The following is a 20,875-nucleotide window of genomic DNA, read 5'->3' as shown; positions in this document are numbered from 1 at the left end:
TTAAATGATCATTAGTCTAAACAGAAATGATTACTTGAGCAGAACATGCAAGACAGAATAACTGGAATTCATTGTAGATAAATTGTCAGGTACAGTATGATGAAAAAAGATTAATTTTGTGCTACGGAGTATGAAATACCGAATACATACTCGAGTATAAGCCGAGATTTTCAGCCCATTTTTTTGGGCTGAAAGTCCCCCTCTCGGCTTATACTCGAGTCATACCCGGGGGTCGGCAGGGGAGGGGGGGCGGGGGCTGTCTAATTATACTCACCTACTGCTGGCACGGTCCCTGCGCATCCCAGCTTCTTCCAGCGCTGCGTAGTCTTCCTGTACTGAGTGGTCACATGGTCCCGCTCATTACAGTAATGAATATGCGGCTCCACCTCCCATAGAGGTGGAGCCGCATATTCATTTCGGTAATGAGCGGTAACTGTGACCGCTCAATACAGGAAGAAGATGCAGCGCTGGAAGAAGCAGGGACTGCACAGCGCCAGCAGTAGGTGAGTATACAGCGCTGCGCAGCGCTGTGCGATATTAACCGCTCCTCGTTCCGGTGCGGCTCCGTCATCAGCGTCCTCTAGCTGTGATGCTCAGGTCAGAGGGCGCGGTGACGTAGTCAGTGCGCGCCCTCTGCTGAACGTCAGTGCTGAAAAGAGACGGAGCCGCACGAGAAGCAGGTAAATATTGAAAGTGCCGGGGGTCCTGAGCGAAGAGAGGTGAGTATGTGATTTTTTTTTTCTATCGCAGCAAAAGCATATGGGGCAGTGACTGTACGGAGCATCTGTATGGGGCCATAACGATTGTGCAGCACTATAAGGGGCAGTGACTGTACGGAGCATCTTATGGGGCCATAACGATTGTGCAGCACTATAAGGGGCAGTGACTGTACGGATCATCTGTATGGGGCCATAATGATTGTGCAGCACTATAAGGGGCAGTGACTGTACAGAGCATCTTAAGGGGCCATAACGATTGTGCAGCACTATAAGGGGCAGTGACTGTACAGAGCATCTTATGGGGCCATAACGATTGTGCAGCACTATAAGGGGCAGTGACTGTACGGAGCATCTGTATGGGGCCATAACGATTGTGCAGCATTATATGGGGCAGTGACTGTACAGAGCATCTGTATGGGGCCATAACGATTTTGCAGCACTATAAGGGGCAGTGACTGTACGGAGCATCTTATAGGGCCATAACGCTTGTGCAGCACTATAAGGGGCAGTGACTGTACGGATCATCTTATGGGGCCATAACGATTGTGCAGCATTATATGGGGCAAGTGTCTATGGAGCATCTTATGGGGCCATAATGTTTGTGCAGCATTATATGGGGCAAGTGTCTGTATGGAGCATCTTATGGGGCCATAACGTTTGTGCAGCACTATAACGGGGCAAATATCTCTATGAGCATCTTATGGGGCCCTTATTACCCTTTATGCAGGATTATATGGGGCATATTTTAATATGGAGCATCTAATGGGGCCCATCAAACTTTATGGAGCATTATATGGGGCTCTTGATTCAATATGGATATTCAAAAACACTTAACCTACTGATGTCTCAATTAATTTTACTTTTATTGGTATCTATTTTTACTCTTGAAATTTACCGGTAGCTGCTGCATTTTCCACCCTAGGCTTATACTTGAGTCATTAAATTTTCCCAGTTTTTTGTGGCAAAATTAGGGGGGTCAGCTTATACTCGGGTCGGCTTATACTCAAGTATATACGGTAATACTCCAGTTATATACCTGAGCGCATCTCTCTACAGACTTTAAAGTGAAGGCGCACCCAGAAGAGAGGGCAGTCCGGGCTCCTAGTCTTATTTCATTTTCACATGATGATGGCAAACTTTCCCTTTTCAACATTATATGCATAATTAGCTAAGGAAGCTGACAGCTCATGATGCTTGCTGTGACTTTCCACAACATTGTTTTATATTAGGCAAGGGACAAAGCCAGTGTATGAAAAATATGGCGCAAACAACCAAGATGGAGAAGGACACGGTAACTAAGAATGTTTGTATAATTTACTTAGAATTGAGAGTCCTCAGTGGTTGATACCTTTTAATGGCTAACTGAAAAGATGGTAACAAATTGCAAGCTTTCGAGACTACACAGGTCTCTTCATCAGGCAAAGACTAAAACAAATTCTGAAGAATCACATAATTATACACAACAGCATAGAAAAAAAAACAAAAAAAAAAGGGAAAAACCATGGATAAGACAGGTGACATGAAGCAGAATTAGGGTATGTTTCCACTGTCAGGATGGCTGGCGGTATCGCCGCAGCGGCGAAGCCGCTCGGCGCTAAGCCCCGCCCCTTTCTGGGACGCGATCATGCCGGATGTGTTAACTCTTCACATCCGGGATGATCGCTCTCTCCCATAGCGCCCTGTGATATGCCTTGCGGGGACGCTACGTCCCCGCAAGGTGTACGGACATGCTGCGATCTGAAAAGACGCGCAGCATGTCCGGAGTCGCAGGGCCGCCGCGTGCGGGTTTCCACGCATAGTGGAGACGGGATTTCATAAAATCCCCTCCACTATGCTGGAACATCTGGACGCTGCTTGTTTGACGCTGCAGCTCTGCGCAGCGTCAAACAAGCAGCGTTTCCTGACCGTGGAAACATACCCTTACCATGGGTGATAAACAGTTATGTCCATAAATATTGGGCCAGTTCTTAGATAAGGATTGTTTTATTGGGGTCTCGTTCTGTTGTGATGACCCAACATGGTCTGAGGGGCAAGTTCCTTAGTTGATGTAAAAAGACATAAATCCGTGCGACACATTCATTCCTGCAGTGAAAGTGTCAAAGGTCGTCATCAGTTTATATTCCCAGACTCTTCTGTCTCTCTTAGATTTGAAGTTACCTTTTAACACAAGTAATTTCATGTCCATAATGTTATGATTTGGGAGACAAAAATGTATTGCCACAGGTAGATCCATTCTTTTTTCTCTTATTGTGTGGCGGTGAGAATTCATTCTTGTTCTAAGCTTTTGCCCTGTCTCCCCCACATACAGACCCCCAGTTGGACATTTAGTACAAATAATTAGGTACGCCACATTAGAAGTGATGCAGCTGAAAGTACCTAGGATCTTGTAGTCCTGATGTGAGTTGGGGATCTTTATCTTGTACGTGGTCATTATAAATGGACAGGTTTTACATTTTTTCTGGTTGCAAGGAAAGGTTCCTGCAGCTGTTGGAGAGGACAGGGAGCTCTTGACAATGATGCTTCTTAGATTTGGGGGCTGCCTAAAACACAGTAGTGGGGGGTCTGGAAAAATGGATTGTAAGCGGGCATCTTTTTTAAGTAAAGGTTGTAATTTCCGTGCAGCTCGCCTTAGCGCCTCCAGATTTGGATTGTAGGTAACTACTAGAGGTACCCGGTTATTTTCTTCTTTAGCTTTGTAATGTAGCAGGTGATTCCTTGATATTCTGGTGGCTCTTGACAGGGAGACAGGGCAAAAGCTTAGAACAAGATTGAATTCTCACCGCCACACAATAAGAGAAAAAAGAATGGATCTACCTTTGGCAATACATTTTTGTCTCCCAAATCATAACATTATGGACATGAAATTACTTGTATTAAAAGGTAGCTTCAAATCCCAGAGACAGAAGAGTCTGGGAATATAAACTGATGATGACCTTTGACACTTTCACTGCAGGAATGAATGTGTCACACGGATTTATGTCTTTTTACATCAACTAAGGAACTTGCCCCTCAGACCATGTGGGGTCATCACAACAGAACGAGACCCCAATAAAACAATCCTTATCTAACAACTGGCCCAATATTTATGGATATAACTGTTTATCACCCATGGTAATTCTGCTTCATGTCACCTATCTTATCTTTTTATTTTCTATGCTGTTGTGCATAAATATGTGATTCTTCAGAATTTGTTTTAGTCTTTGCCTGATGAAGAGACCTATGTAGTCTCGAAAGCTTGCAATTTGTTACCATCTTTTCAGTTAGCCATTAAAAGGTATCAACCACTGAGGACTCTCAATTCTAAATATTTTTCTTTCTACTGGCTAACACGGTACCAAGATATATTTCTTTCCTGTATAATTTACTGTAATTAAAAAGTTAAAACCAATCTAAAGGTAGATCACATTATATATTTTAAAAAGAATTTTTAAAAAAGCAGTAGAAATCGACCATAGCAAACATTCGTTATAGTGGATTTGTGCTGAATTATTTTCTTCATTTTTTTTAAAGAAAGACAGAAAGAAATGAAAAAAGCTATACAAATCCACTATAGCAAATATTGGTTGTAGGGGATTTGTGCTATTAGTTTTTTCATTTCCTTTGCATTTATCTACCCTTTCAGCTTGCACTGTAATGTTTGTCAATATAGGAAAGAAACAAAAGATGAAATAAAAAAAAAGCCATACAAATCCACTATAGCAAACATTTGTTATAGTGGATTTGTGCTTGTTTTTTTTTTTTCATTTCTTTTTTTGCATGTTTCTATCCATTGAGCTTGCACCGTCACTTTTTTTTTAAGATAACGTTTTTTCATGAATGCAACAATTAAGCCAATGTGATTAGATACACTGCAGTTGATTAGTGGTATAATGGGAAACCTTTAGTGGTATAATGGGAACGCAGCACAAGGTTTCTTACAGCACCATCCACCCATGAAAGTAGACACAAGTATGAAGCTAATCTCAAGGACTATGCAACTGTATCTTCTAACTTTGGCAGAATACTATAAAATCTGTCGTATCCCTTGGGAGGGAGATCAAACTTTCGTCCAACTTCATTTATACAAAATACCAGTTTTTTTGCTATCTTTTATAAATATGCACTTTTGTTAAACATGGAATTTTTCCAATGAGAAACTAGATCACATTCTTGTATAGTATTGTTAGTGATCTTGAACAGAGTTTTAAAGGTCTAGTTACACCAGAATAGTGGACTAACTTTAAAGAGGTTATTGATTCTCGTGTTTAAAAATTGCATCTGAAACTTGGAGAGACCAAAAGAAGAAAATGTAATTGTGACATGAGTGATTACTGCATTGAAAAAGTCAAATAATTTCATGATCAATGGGATTCCTCTCGGCGAAAAAGATACATTCTACTACACAATCTGGGGATGCTTCAGCAAGGCTGGAATTGGGCAGGTTGTTCTTTGTGAAGGACGTATGAATAATAATAATAATAATAATAATTTTTATTTATATAGCGCCAACATATTCCGCAGCACTTTACAATTAAGCGGGGACATGTACAAACAATAAATTCAATACAGGTTAAGACAATTTAAACAGTGACATTAGGAGTGAGGTCCCTGCTCGCAAGCTTACAATCTACAAGGCAATGGGGGGACACAATAGGTGAGAAGTGCTTGTTATTTCAGGTCTGGCAATTATAATACATAGGGATTTTCATATAAAGCTGCATGATCCGGTCATCAGCCCGTGTGTTTAAGTGCAATAGTCAAGTATCAAGTGCAGTTATCGTGTGCATGGAGGGTGTGGAGACAGATGAATAGTAGGGTGCAGATTTAGAGTGATATTTGGAAGGAGGGAACAGGGCAAAGTTAGTTTACTGAGTAGTTGATGTAGTAGGCTTGTTTGAAGAGATGGGTTTTTAGAGCGCGCTTCAATAGGTCGGGGCTAGGTATCAGTCTGATCGTCTGGGGAAGTGCATTCCAGAGAGCTGGTGCAGCACGAGAGAAGTCTTGGAGACGGAGGTGTGAGGTTCGGATTATGGGCGATGCTAGTCTTAGGTCGTTTGTAGAACGGAGGGCACGTGTAGGGCGATAGACAGAGATGAGAGAGGAGATATAAGGCGGTGCAGAACTGTGGAGAGCTTTGTGGGTGAGAGAGACGAGTTTATACTGGACCCTGTAGCGAATGGGTAGCCAGTGTAATGACTGGCACAAGATGGAGGCATCGGTGAAGCGGCTGGACAGAAATATGACTCTGGCTGCAGCATTCAAGATGGATTGGAGAGGAGAAAGTTTGGTAAGAGGGAGACCGATTAGAAGAGAATTGCAGTAGTCCAGACGAGAATGAATAAGAGCAACAGTAAGAGTCTTAGCAGTTTCAACGGTGAGACAAGGTCGGATTCTGGAGATGTTTTTAAGATGCAGATGACAAGAGCGAGTGAGTGATCGGATGTAGGGAGTAAAGGAAAGTTCGGAGTCGAATATGACCCCAAGACAGCGGGCATGCTGCTTGGGAGTTATGGTTGAACCCTCCAGGGTAATTTCGATGTTGGGTAGAGTGAGGTTAGTAGAAGGGAGAAACACAAGAAGTTCTGTTTTGGAGAGATTTAGTTTCAGGTAGAGGGAGGACATGATGTTAGAGACAGCAGACAGACAATCCTTGGTATTTTGAATTAGGGTAAGGGTGATGTCAGGGGAAGAAGTGTATAATTGGGTGTCATCAGCATAGAGATGATACTGGAACCCAAATCTGCTGATTGTCCAATAGGGGCCGTGTAAAGAGAGAAGAGGAGGGGGCCTAGGACTGAGCCTTGCGGAACCCCGATAGTAAGGGGACGAGGAGAGGAAGAGGAGCCGGCAAAGGATACAGTGAAGGAGCGGTCAGAGAGGTAGGAGGAGAACCAGGAGAGGGCTGTGTCCTTGAGGCCTATGGAGCGGAGCATAGTGAGAAGGAGCTGGTGATCCACAGTGTCGAATGCGGCAGATAGATCCAGGAGAATCAGCAGAGAGCAATGACCTTTGGATTTAGCTGTTATTAGATCATTAGAGACTTTAGTGAGGGCAGTTTCAGTGGGGTGTAAAGAGCGGAAACCAGATTGTAAGGGGTCGAGAAGAGAGTTATCCGAGAGATAGCGGATTAGACGGGAGTGGACCAAGCGTTCCAGGAGTTTAGAGATGAAGGAAAGGTTAGAGACAGGTCTGTAGTTAGCAGTGCAGTTCTGGTCCAGGGATGGCTTTTTAAGTAAAGGGGTTATGATTGCATGTTTAAATGAGGAGGGAAAGATACCTGGAATAAAGCCGCATACAAGGTTATCCTGGAAAAAAAGTTGATTCCTTCTGCTCAGGCAATGTTCCCCCAACTCTGAGGACTGTTTTTTCCAGCAGGACAATGCAACATGCCACACAGCTAGGGCAATCAAGGTGTGGATGAAGGACCACCACATCAAATCCCTGTCATGGCCAGCCCAATCTCCAGACCTGAACCCCATTGAAAACCTCTGGAATGTAATCAAGAGGAAGATGGATAGTCACAAGCCATCAAACAAAGAAGAACTGTTTACATTTTTGTACCAGGAGTGGCATAAGGTCACCCAAAAGCAGTGTGAAAGACTGATGGAAAGCATGCCAAGATGCATGAAAGCTGTGATTAAAAATCATGGTTATTGCACAAAATATTGATTTCTGAACTCTTGCAGAGTTAAAACATTAGCATTGTTGTTTCTAAATGATTATGAACTTGTTTTCTTTTTGCATTATTTGAGGTCTGCAAGCAATGCATTTTTTTGTTATTTTGACCATTTCTCATTTTCAGAAAACAAATAAAAAATGTATTCCTTGGAACTTTGGAGACACCTGCATCATTGACCCTCGGTTGTTCTATATCTATTTGTGCCCCCTGAGGAACCGTATGACGGGGAAACGCGTCGGGGCGTTCTACTAACAGCTAAGTGTCCTGTCTTTTGGACAACATCTTTAGTTTTCTTGGCTGTTTTATGTATCAATCAGTTTTTTGGTCCACTGTATTATGTCTCAACATAGATGCTGACTATCTGTTAAGACTGCCTATTGGCACCTTTTTTGCTGTTATGCGGGTGCCTTTATAATATTATGTATGTATCTCCACATGTACTTTTATGAGGAGTATCAAGCAATAATTGTCAAGCTAGTGTGGGCAGGTACAGTCTTCCATTTGGACCTAACCAGGTCATTTCAATTGTATTTCTATTTTCCTTCAATTCTCCCACTATTGTCCTACACACCAGTCTATATGTATCTGTAGGGTGTGTGGGGGACTAATACTGAATATTAAATAGCCAGATTGGCCAGACATTCATAGTGTGTTTTGTCCTAAGCGGGGTTAAATGTAATGGAGGATTGATAGTTTTTTTTTTTTTTTTTTTTCTCCTAGTGTGCACCATATTTTTCCTCACTCCTGTTTTCTTCATTACTTTAATTTGCTTATTGTTTTCTCACCTGCAGCTGGCTAGATATTTACTAGGGCCAGCAGGCTTCAGCCGCCGCGGAGTGGGGGCGCCAAATAATCTATCAGGGTGCCAACCTCCACTGCCAGGCAGGGACAGCAGGAGAGTGAAGGGTCAATTAATAGGTCAGGTGCACCTAGGAGCAGTTTTTCTTTTTCTTTCTTTTTCTGAGTCATTTTTTTTAACAATTTTCCTTTTTTCTGTTTCACACTGGGAAGTGGTATTTTTATATAATACATTCAAATAAAGATTTAAGACTTTTTAAGGGGAATTTATGTCACATGAACTTTGGAGACATGTTGTCAGTAGTTTATAGAATTAAAGAACAATTTACATTTTACTCAAAAATATACCTACAAAAGAGAAAAATCAGACAAACTGAAAATTTGCAGTGGTCTCTTAATTTTTGCCAGAGCTGTATTTCTCTTTTTTTGTGATAACTGTTGTCCACAGTTGCTAGGTACCACCATGGGCACCATATGAATGCCAACATAAATATGGGAGTCCTAAAGTAGGACTGGGTCTTTGCTTCCCACAATTTTGAACATGCTATGTGGCAATGGTATTACAAAAAAGAGGTCTTCCTCACTTGAACTAGTGCATATGAAGAATTTTCATTCTTATTTTAATACACTGACTGAAGATATTACATTTACCTTAAAAGAGTTTCAAGAGATCTAGTCAGTTTCCTGATGTGTTGATTACATTTGAAAATAATAAGTTACATACCCCATTATGTGTTAAACTGACTAATATAGATAATATTATCCATATTGATAGCCAACATAAAAAAAACATTCTCTTATAGTAAATAGAATTGGCATGAATTACGATGATGCTTTCTTCTCTCTGAGAAGTAATTCCTCCACCAAAGTTATTCTAAAAAGATTTTTTGCAAACATGAACACAAAGTCAAATCTCTTTCTCCCACGTCTTTGTTGGAAAATGTAAATAAGAAGATCACAAATTAAATTCTCTTAAGCTCTACATATCCCGAACAAACTCATGAGTGTCTGAAAAATGTACCTGAATTTAACAAACCACAATTATTACCTTACAGATGTGATGCTATAGATAGGGAGGTACTTGCTTATCTTGGTCCACTTAAAGTCCAAAGGAGGCATGGGAGAAGGTCATGAGACCAAAATAGAGCTTTTTATATCAACTCCTCTCCAGGAGGAAGGAGTACAACCCCAAGAGCACTGCCCCAACTGTGAAGCATGGTGCAGGAAACATTATACTTTGGGGGTGCTTTTCTGCAAAGTAGACAGGACGACTGCACTGTATTGAAGGGAGGATGGATGGGGTCATGTATCCTGAGATTTTGGCCAACAACCTCCTTTCCTCAATAAGAGTATTGAAGATGGGTCGTTCCTGGGTCTTCCAGCATGACAATGATGCAAAACACACAGCCAGGTCAACTAAGCAGTGGCTCTGTAAGAAGCATTTCAAGGTCCTGGAGTGGTCTAGGCAGTCTCCTTATCTGATAGAAAATCCTAGGAAGGAGCCGTAACTTAGTGTTGCCCAGCGACACCCCCGAAACCTGAAAGATCTGGAGAACTCTGTGTGTATAAGAGGGTTAAAATCCCTGCTGCAGTATAGGTACCGTTACACTAAACGACTTACCAACGATCACGAACAGCGATGCGATCGTTGGTAAGTTATTGTGTGGTAGCTGGGGAGCTGTCACACAGACAGCTCTCTCCAGCGACCAACGATCAGGGGAAAGACTTCGGCATCGTTGAAACTGTCTTCAACGATGCCGAAGTCCCCCTGCAGCACCCGGGTAACCAGGGTAAACATCGGGTTACTAAGCGCAGGGCCGCCACCGGGAAGGTGTAAGTGAAGCAAACTGCAGGCTTCCGGGACACCCGGGGTATGGAAAAAAGAGAGAGCGGCGCTGTGCCCAGAAAAACACGCCTCTTCCACGCATCTGGCCCGCGAGACAAAGAAGGAGATAATAGGATACAGGGTGGGCCAGACGGATGAAGAGCCGTGTTTTTCTGGGCACAGCGCAGCTCTCTCTTTTTTCCATACCCCGGGTGTCCCGGAAGCCTGCAGTTTGCTTCACTTACACCTTCCCGGTGAGGCACCCCCTCACCACGTCATCGGGGCCATTCCCCCCACCATATGCGGCGACCGCAAATCGCTCCACACCAGCCCTATAAGATGACACCTGGCGTATAAGACGACCCCCGACTTTTGAGAAGATTTTCAGGGGTTAAAAAGTAATCTTATATGCCGGAAAATACGGTACTTATTTTCCCCACTGTATATAGAGGATGTAAATATACCAGGCAGTATATATTCCTTCACCGTTCATGTTACCTGTAAACACGTGACGTGAATAAAAATTATAAATTGGTAAGCTCAAAGTAGGCATAATCAAAACCCAAAAACTAATGCAACCCATAAAGTGGCAATATGACCTGGATGCATGGGTGGACACAGAGAGGAGACGACCAACCATTGCTTATACAGAAGAGGGCAGTCCATAGAAGCTTCTTACTGGTTTGAAGATAGAAGAAGATCCCTGTGCAGCTGCACAGGTTGCAGTTACACCAATGGTATATCTGCTCCTGCCTGAATTACTCATGCGAATGTTTAATTATGAAATAAACTAACAAAGATGTTGTGATGTATTAACTATTGGTATACTGAGAGACAGGTATGTATCGCACAGAGGTCTGCTGCGATCTGAATCCAGGACAGGTTGCTGGGTCTTGTTGACCCGCAAACCTGTATATTAGTAAAGGGCTGGATATAAGGGTTAACCAAAAAGTGATGGGCGGGACTGGTTAACCACATACCTCCCAGGGGTGTGTTCCTGTAATGTCAGAAAGGTCATATATGTTTCCTGGTTGCCCCACATGGGGGGGAGATGGCCATGTGGGAGACTGGAGCTGGCTGGATCTCTTGGAAGTCCAGGAAGCACTGAGGGTCTGGACTACTGTCAGGACCTATATAAAGGCAGGCTGGGAAACCTGAGAATCTGTTAAGCAGGTAACCCAGAGCCTGGGGGATTGTGAACTGACAGGCGTCATATATTGGACTCTGCGAAGATAACCGCATCTGAAATGGACTATGTCGGTTCTGTGATATTCACATCTATAATATAACGCTGGGAGCGTCACTCTGTCCGAAGCCTCTATAGACTGCGCAAGCGCAAGCGCCGGCGCAGTCTGGACCGCACAGAGCGACGCTCCCAGGAGATCGCGGTATGCGTAAGCGCTGAACGCACACCGCGATCTCCACCGGACAAGCAGGGACGAGCCAGGAGGCGGAGGGTGAGTATACTTACCTGACCCGTTCCACCGACGCGCTTCCGGGCCGTGACTGTCCCCCTGCTCCCGGAATCGGCGCCTGCGCAGTCCGCGCTTTCCGGCGCCATTTTCTTGAAGACACATTGCAGTGTCTTCAAGAAAATGGCGCCGGAAAGCGCGGACTGCGCAGGCGCCGACTCCGGGAGCAGGACCAAGAAAATGGCCGCACCCAGCACAGCCGCCGCGCCCAGCACAGCCACGCACAGCCGCCCACAGCAACGCACAGCCGCCGCACCCAGCACAGCCGACCATAGCCGCCCACAGCCACGCACAGGCGCCCACAGCCACGCACAGCCGCCGCACCCAGCACAGCTGCCCACAGCCACGCACAGCCACCCATAGCCACGCACAGCCGCCGCACCCAGCACAGCCGACCACAGCCACGCACAGCCGCCGCACCCAGCACAGCTGCCCACAGCCACGCACAGCCGCCGCACCCAGCACAGCCGACCACAGCCGCCGCACCCAGCACAGCCGCCCACAGCCACGCACAGCCGCCCACAGCCGCACCCAGCACAGCCGACCACAGCCACGCACAGCCGCCGCACCCAGCACAGCCGCCCACAGCCACGTACAGCCACCCATAGCCACGCACAGCCGCCGCACCCAGCACAGCCGACCACAGCCGCCGCACCCAGCACAGCCGCCCACAGCCACGCACAGCCCACAGCCGCCGCACCCAGCACAGCCACCCACAGCCGCCGCACCCAGCACAGCCGCCGCACCCAGCACATCCGCCGCACCCAGCACAGCCATGCACAGCCACGCACAGCCGCCTACAGCCACGCACAGCCTCCCACAGCCACGCACAGCCGCCCACAGCCACGGACAGCCGCCGCACCCAGCACAGCCGCCGCACCCAGCACAGCCGCCCACAGCCACGCACAGCCGCCCACAGCCACGCACAGCAGCCGCACCCAGCACAGCCACGCACAGCCGCCCACAGCCGCCGCACCCAGCACAGCCGCCCACAGCCACGCACAACCGCTGCACCCAGCACAGCCACCCACAGCCGCCGCACCCAGCACAGCCGCCGCACCCAGCACATCCGCCGCACCCAGCACAGCCGCCGCACCCAGCACAGCCACGCACAGCCGCCACAGCCATGCACAGCCTCCGCACCCAGCACAGCCACGCACAGCCGCCTACAGCCACGGACAGCCGCCGCACCCAGCACAGCCACCGCACCCAGCACAGCCGCCGCACCCAGCACAGCCGCCCACAGCCACGCACAGCCGCCGCACCCAGCACAGCCTCCCACAGCCACGCACAGCCGCCTACAGCCACGCACAGCCGCTGCACCCAGCACAGCCGCTGCACCCAGCACAGCCACCGCACCCAGCACAGCCGTCCACAGCTGCCGCACCCAGCACAGCCGCCCGCACCCAGCACAGCCACGTCACATACAGCCGCCCACACTCAGCACAGCCACATACAGCCGCCCGCACTCAGCACAGCCGCCCGCACTCAGCACAGCCGCCCGCACTGATGGGGGCGCAGGATGGAGCAGCACGTGATAGGATGGGGGCGCAGGATGGGAGCACATGACAGGATGGGGATGAGGATGGAGCAGCACATGACACGGTGGAGCAGCACATGACAGGATGGGGATGCAGGATGGAGCAGCACATGACACGGTGGAGCAGCACATGACAGGATGGGGGCGCAGGATGGAGCAGCACATGACACGGTGGAGCAGCACATGACAGGATGGGGGCGCAGGATGGAGCAGCATATGACAGGATAGGAGCAGCACATACCAGGATGGAGACCATATTCCAATATAAATGCTCGCCACCCGGGCGTAGAACGGGTTCAATAGCTAGTGGCTTATAATGGTTTATGCTTGTATAATAAACTAGGAATGGACTTGTTAAAAGGAAGACGCTGTTGCTGTATGTTTTATCGCTGCCGAGTGTACCCCAACCCGCTTAGTGATCGCTACGTCACAGTGTATAACTGGGTGCACAGACACAGAAAGGACTACTATTGCAGTAAACAGAGGGCTAATTTAGCCAGTAAAGGTGAGCAAATCAGTTTGAGGCAAATTGAATTTGGATTCTCCTTAATCTTAATTTTTTTCTATTTCTGCAAACTCAACAACATAGTGGTGACTGGTCACACGTTTACAAATTAGTATGGGGCTGTAACAAGGGATTAAAAGAAAACCCTCACCGCTCACCTTCCCACAATTCATGTTTGGTCCTCCATGCTGCTCCCTCTCGCATCACACATGTGACATCCTCTCCTCTTTGGGTCTCCTAGCATATTGACTTGGTTCCTAGTGCCAAGTAGGCTTCAGATGTCAAAATGCACATAATGAATTCATGTTGTCACGATGTGCATTGTCAGTGCCTTGGGAGATGTATAACCTGATTTCAAAGTCATGACGTGCGTTGCCCATGGTGCTTACAAGACTAGAAGACCGGATGAGGTCTGGGGTGCACAGGTGAACTGCTAGGTGAGGATTAACTTTTTCACTCTCCTACTTTTTTTTTCACTGTACTAGTTATAGGGGTGGTCCGATACCTATAATGCCCTTAGTACATATCTATATTTAACCCCTAACCACTTTTGTAATTTGGTTTATTTGCCTCCCGCATCTTCAAACTCCGCCGCCACAGTCCCTGCTTCTTTCACCACTGTCTTTTTTCCTGAAATGAAGGGTGTGTTGATAGAAGCGTGGTGAGGGACACCAGCGTCATAACACAGCCCTCAAACAAATCATCATCCGGGGGCAATGATGAAAGTAGGGTGAGTGACTGAAGCACCACCGTACAGGTTAAATGACAGCTTTTATCACCGCCCTTTCACAAATCATCATCACTTCATGGAAAGAGATGGCGGTGTCAGAAGCAGGGACTGTGGCGGCCATTGAAGGTGAGGGCAGCAGCAGGCATACATGAATTGAGGTGGTGGCTACTGAAGCAGCAGTCACTTCTCTAGCATCCCCCACCTCCCCCCAAAACGGAACATCATTAGGGAAGGGAGGTGACAGAAAAAGTGGTCAGTGACTACAGTGCCGCCCAATGATGACGTCCTGTGTCAGGAGGAATGATAGAAGGAAGAAGTGACTTTAAGGTCATCCTCTTGTGATGTCCCACTTACGACTCCCCTCAAACAAAACTTTACAGAAAGTAAAGAAAAAAAATGCCAGATTAGCTTTATATGGAGAATGGTTGGGAATTACATAATAAAGCAAATTACAAAAATGCCTATGGAAGAAAGATATATATAAAGGGCATTATAGGTATCGGACAACCCCTTTAAGTATGCATGCATTATACATTCAAATCTATGTATGATATGGATAGCCTTTCCTGTACTTAAATCATTTAGCATAACATTCACAAAGTGTACTAAACATAGTACTGTCTAATAAAGTCAGCTTACAACAAGCATAAAATTATTATTAAATCATATGCAACTTTTTTCAGCAAATGGAGGAAACTATAATGAACACGTACATGCTTAAAAAGAAACCCATTGTTTTCATTGTCTTTTCCATAACTCAGCAGTACGTGTGAAAATAAGCAGCTTTCTAATATATCTGCCAAAAATCCGCTTCTTTCTCCTCCTGAACAGATGATTCAGTCTCAAAATTCTCAATTCCCAGGTGACATCTGTCTTCAGTGAACACAGACCTAAAGCTCTATGGTGAACTGTAACAGTAGTTTCAGGAGACCCGGCAGCAGAATCTCAGGCTGCGTTCACACAATGAGTTTTGACTGCGTTTTTCACGGTGGCAGCAATGCAGTGTTTTACGCCCACTGTTCCTTTTTTTTTTAACGCTGCGTAAACTGACCTACGGTACGTTTTTCCAATCCGCAGAGTGTCAATTTATCTTGCTCATTCAATTAATTTTCTGTGTGGATTCTCCCCATAGACTTACATTAGTTCATGTGTTTGTGATGGAAACATTTTAAAAAAAATGCATGTAATCTGCACCTAAGTATAGCAATACGTTGCTGTCAAGGAAAAAAAAACAAGAAGTATCAAAAACTTAAGCAGTTTCAATTAAAGCATGATGCACCAAAAAGACAAAAAACAGCTTCAAAAACACGATAAAAACGCATAGTAAAAAAACACACTAAAAAAAGCAATGAAAAAACACAAACTAAAATGCAGAAATTCTGCAGGGTGAAAACTCAACACTCATCATGGTAATGTACCTAAGTTTGCTTCTAGCCCTATCCTCTTCCTCATCCCCTCTGGACCCACCATAGAATTTTAAAAGCACCAAGTGCCGTCTCCTATCTCAGTAATGGGAAAATCAGGCTTCACTGAATACAGATATTACTGATTTACCTATTAATTAGCAGTGAACGATCGATCCAAGAGGAGAAAACAAGGGATTTTTCCTATATGTGACAAAGTTTCCTATTTTCATGTGTACTATTGATTTCTGAACTAAGAATTGAATGACGGAGTTGGGGCGCAGAATGTCTCCGATACTCGCCGTCTTCCCTATGTCCATAGCCGGCGAGGCAGCGGTGCTAATTGGACTGCTACTACTAAGACGACAGCCTCCCTAATTGACATTCCCATGTGAACTCTTTCGAATAGCAAAACAAGGCAAAACAATGTAACGGCTCATCTACGCCAGCTACTCCCGGTATTACGGCGTGATATAACACATATTAATGTCACAGGGCGATATCGCCAGCGTAACACCTCGCAGCCACCACCTTATGGAGATGGCACTAAACACATGTTGCACAGATGACAAGTTTCATCTTTTACGCCCGAGAGCTGACGATCCTCACCGAATATTCGGGACATTAACTGTTTACAGTGCCTATTAAGCCCATTATAACTGAGTTTGTTAACCCCATATCTCCTGAATTGATTTTTTCTTTTAACTCTTTGTGTTTTAATACTAAGCCAATTGAAGATATTGGTCTCTGGAAAGTGTCTTGTAAGGAGAGAATTGGAATGTAAAGCCCCCATGCCCACCACAGCTGGCAGCCTGTGCCATGCAGGGAGGGGGCCAGCGCACAGGGCGATCATGCATACACAATGAGGGGGATGCTGGTCTTACCAGGGGCTGCAGCGACAACAGTCCAGATCGCCTGGTCGATCCTTGCCTTGAACTTATTCTCTTCCAGGACTCACTAAACCTTCCTCGGCTGGCACGGCTGGCACTCCTCTTCCTCCCTGCGTCTGCCCCTTCTATAGAGCAACCTTTCTCCAAGTCACCAGGGTTTCTCCACCTGTTCACCATTGTCTGCCCAGGGCGAAGAGAGAGTTTCCTCAGCAGTGGGCTCAGCTGCACAGTACCTGCTGATCGCCACAAACTTGCTGCACTACACTCCTCCCATGGTGCAGACACTCTCCGGGGATCTGGCAGCTAAGGGGTGTCGCCCTGTGTTACCTAGGCAGGTATCACAGCCAGGGCAGAGCACGGTGCACACTGACACTGCACCACCCGGGCACTGAGGAATGGCAGCGTGGATACTGGCGGCTACAGCGGACAGCAACATGAGAGGCATGCACGAGAGAGAGAGCATGTGCCCCCCAGAATGCAGGGGGATGACACAGGGCTAGGAACCAGAGAAGACCACCGGCAGTGAGGAAAAACACACCGCAGATGGAAAGAGAGCGAGTGAGGCAGACTCCGGGCTGAAGAGAAGTGCTGCCCCCCACAGAACAGTCACTGGGGGCTGTTACTGCTCAGGTGCTGGAACTGTGCGAGATAAAGCAGAGCTTTCTACTGGGTAACATGAGGTGGGAAATGGTGCCTAAAATGTATGGAGAGAGAACATGGGGACCGGATGGGAATGATCATGATAAATGGATAGAGATAGATAGATAGATAGATAGATAGATAGATAGATAGATAGATAGATATGGGATAGATAGATAGATAGATAGATAGATAGATAGATAGATAGATAGATATGGGATAGATAGATAGATAGATAGATAGATAGATATGGGATAGATAGATAGATAGATAGATAGATAGATAGATAGATAGATAGATATGGGATAGATAGATAGATAGATAGATAGATAGATAGATAGATAGATATGGGATAGATAGGTAGATAGATAGATAGATATGGGATAGATAGATACATGATAGATAGATAGATAGATAGATAGATAGATAGATAGATATGGGATAGATAGATAGATACATGATAGATAGATAGATAGATAGATAGATAGATAGATAGATAGATAGATAGATATGGGATAGATCAGAGGTGTCAAACTGCATTCCTCGAGGGCCGCCAACAGGTCATGTTTTCAGGATTTCCTTAGCATTCCACAAGGTGCTGGAATCATTCTGTGCAGGTGATTAAATTATCACCTGTGCAATACAAGGAAATCCTGAAAACATGACCTGTTGGCGGCCCTCGAGGAATGCAGTTTGACACCTCTGGGATAGATAGATAGATAGACAGACAGATAGATAGATACGAAAAGGTAGATTAGAGCAGCACAAAACGCAAATAGAGAGTCCGGGTGCAAAAGCTCCCATAGGCAAATACCAAACCTCAAATGTAGGAATCCAAAAAAAAGGAACAGTACACTGTTATTTGTGAAAAAGAGCTATTTTATTTAGCCCATGATGGCGACGAATCTATCCAAGGAAGTGACTAAGCTTGAAAAACATTCACTTCCTCGGACCGAAACGTCGCCATCATGGGCTAAATAAAATAGCTCTTTTTCACAAATAACAGTGTGCGTTCCTGTTTTTTGGATTCCTAGATAGATAGATAGATAGATAGATAGATAGATAGATAGATAGATAGATAAATATGAGATAGGTAAGTCATACATAGGTAGATAGATAAGAGATAGATGATAGATAGATAGATAGATAGATAGATAGATAGATAGATAGATATTAGATAGATAGATAGATAGATATGAGATAGATAGATATTAGATAGATAGATCTATAGATAGATAGATATGGGATATATAATAAATATTAGATAGATAGATCTATAGATAGATAGATATGGGATATATAATAGATATTAGATAGATAGATCTATAGACATATGAGATAGATAGAAATGGAATAGATAGATAGATAGATATGTAATAGATAGACAGATCTATAGACAGATATGAGAGATAGATATGGCATAGATGTATATGAGATAGATATGGAATAGATAGATCTATATATAGATATGGGATAGATAGGTAGATAGATAGATAGATAGATAGATAGATAGATATGAGATAGATGTACACTGCCCAAAAAATAAAGGGAACACAACAGAATATAACTCCAAGTAAATCAAACTTCTGTGAAATCAAACTGTCCACTTAACAAGCAACACATTTTTGACAATCAATTTCAAATGCTGTTGTGCAAATGGAATAGACAACAGATGGAAATTATTGCCAATTATCGAGACACACTCAATAAAGGAGTGGTTCTGCAGGTGGGGACCACAGACCACATCTCAGTACCAATGCTTTCTGGCTGATATTTTGGTCACTTTTGATTGTTGGTTGTGCTTTCACACTCATGGTAGCATGACACGGACTCTACAACCCACATAAGTGGCTCATGTAGTGCAGCTCATCCAGGATGGCACATAAGTGCGAGCTGTGGCAAGAAGGTTTGCTGTTTCTGTCAGCGTAGTGTCCAGAGGCTGGAGGCGCTATCAAGAGACAGTCCAGTACACCAGGAGACGTGGAGGGGGTCGTTTGAGGGAAACAACCCAGCAGAAGACCACTACCTCAGCCTTTGTGCAAGGAGAAACAGGAGGAGCACTGCCAGAGCCCTGCAAAATGACCTCCAGCAGGCCACAAATGTGCATGTGTCTGCACAAACGGTTAGAAATTGCCTCCATGAGGATGGTCTGAGTGCCCGACGTCCACAGATGGGGGTTGTGCTCACAGCCCAACACCGTGCATTTGCCACAGAACACCAGGATTGGCAAATTCACCACTGGCGCCCTGTGCTCTTCGCAGATGAAAGCAGGTTCACACTGAGCACATGTGACAGACGTGACAGAGTCTGGAGATGCCGTGGAGAGCGATCTGCTGCCTGCAACATCCTTCAGCATGACCGGTTTGGCAGTGGGTCAGTAATGGTGTGGGGTGGCATTTCTTTGGAGGACCGCACAGCCCTCCATGTGCCCGCCAGAGGTAGCCTGACTGCCACTAGGTACCGAGATGAGATCCTCAGACCCCTTGTGAGACCATATGCTGGTACGATTGGCCCTGGGTTCCTCCTAATGCAGGACAATGCCAGACCTCATGTGGCTGGAGTGTGTCAGCCGTTCCTGCAAGATGAAGGCATTGAAGAGATGGACTGGCCCGCCCGTTCCTCAGACCTGAATCCAATTGAGCACATCTGGGACTTCATGTCTCGCTCCATCCACCAACGTCACGTTGCACCACAGACTGTCCAGGAGTTGGTGGATGCTTTAGTCCAGGTCTGGGAGGAGATCCCTCAGGAGATCATCCGCATCCTCATCAGGAGCATGCCCAGGTGTTGTACAGTAGGGAGGTCATACAGGTACGTGGAGGTCACACACAATGCTGAGCATCTTTTCCTTGTCATGAAGCATGTCCACGGAATTTGGATCAGCCTGTAATTTGATTTTCCACTTTGATTTTGAGTATCATTCCAAATCCAGACCTCCATGGGATATTCATTTTGATTTACATTGATAATTGTTATGCGTTTTATTGTTCTGCACACCTTCCACTCTGCAATGAATAAAAATTTGCAACTGGAACATTTCATTCAGAGATATCTAGGATGTGGTATGTTAGTGTTCCCTTTATTTTTTTGAGCGGTGTATATGAGATAGATATGGGATAGACAGATAGATACATAGATAGATAGATATGGGATAGATATATCGATAGATAGGCAAACAAATTATGAAACAGAAAAGGGTCAGAGACACAAGAACCATTAGCAATTTTCATTCTAAGGGTACGTACCCATATACAAGAAAAAAGCATTCCAATATCTGGAACGAAAAAACGGACTAGTGCCATGCAAGTGTCATGTGAGTACAATGTGATTTTTACGCCTAGCATCCTATTTACATCCGATTGCAATGTGATTTTAACATGAGCTTTTACAGTACATACAGCAGTTCTCTATGTCATTTACACATCGTTTTCACAGGAAATAGTCTTCAAAACACACACACACACACACACACACACACACACACACACACACACACACACACACATATATATTTATTTAGTTGATAGATAGATAGATAGATAGATAGATAGATAGTAGAAAATCCAGAAATTCATGTGCTGCATACTGTAAAATCATACTGACAGGTTAGAAAAGAATAGATATATACAAATAGAATAGATATATACAGGGTCGGACTGGCCCACCGGAGAACCGGAGGATTCTACGGTGAGCCCA

At 45.2% G+C, this 20,875-nt stretch overlaps 1 protein-coding gene across 2 annotated transcripts in view; it reads right to left on the bottom strand.

Moving 5' to 3' along the window:
- Positions 1–17,044, bottom strand: part of TRPM3 (transient receptor potential cation channel subfamily M member 3) — a 1,089,849-nt gene extending 1,072,805 nt beyond the window's left edge. For both annotated transcript variants that reach the window (XM_077249054.1, XM_077249055.1), the window contains exon 1: positions 16,535–17,044. In XM_077249054.1, coding sequence (XP_077105169.1) covers positions 16,535–16,717 — 183 coding nt within the window. In that variant the 5' untranslated portion in view covers positions 16,718–17,044. The remainder of the gene's footprint in view (positions 1–16,534) is intronic.
- Between the last annotated feature and the right edge of the window lie 3,831 nt (positions 17,045–20,875).

Source organism: Ranitomeya variabilis, chromosome 1 (genome assembly GCF_051348905.1).
Source record: "Ranitomeya variabilis isolate aRanVar5 chromosome 1, aRanVar5.hap1, whole genome shotgun sequence".
NCBI lineage: Eukaryota > Metazoa > Chordata > Amphibia > Anura > Dendrobatidae > Ranitomeya > Ranitomeya variabilis.
Note: the sequence above shows the minus strand (reverse complement) of the source record. Positions and strands in the feature narration are given on the sequence as shown.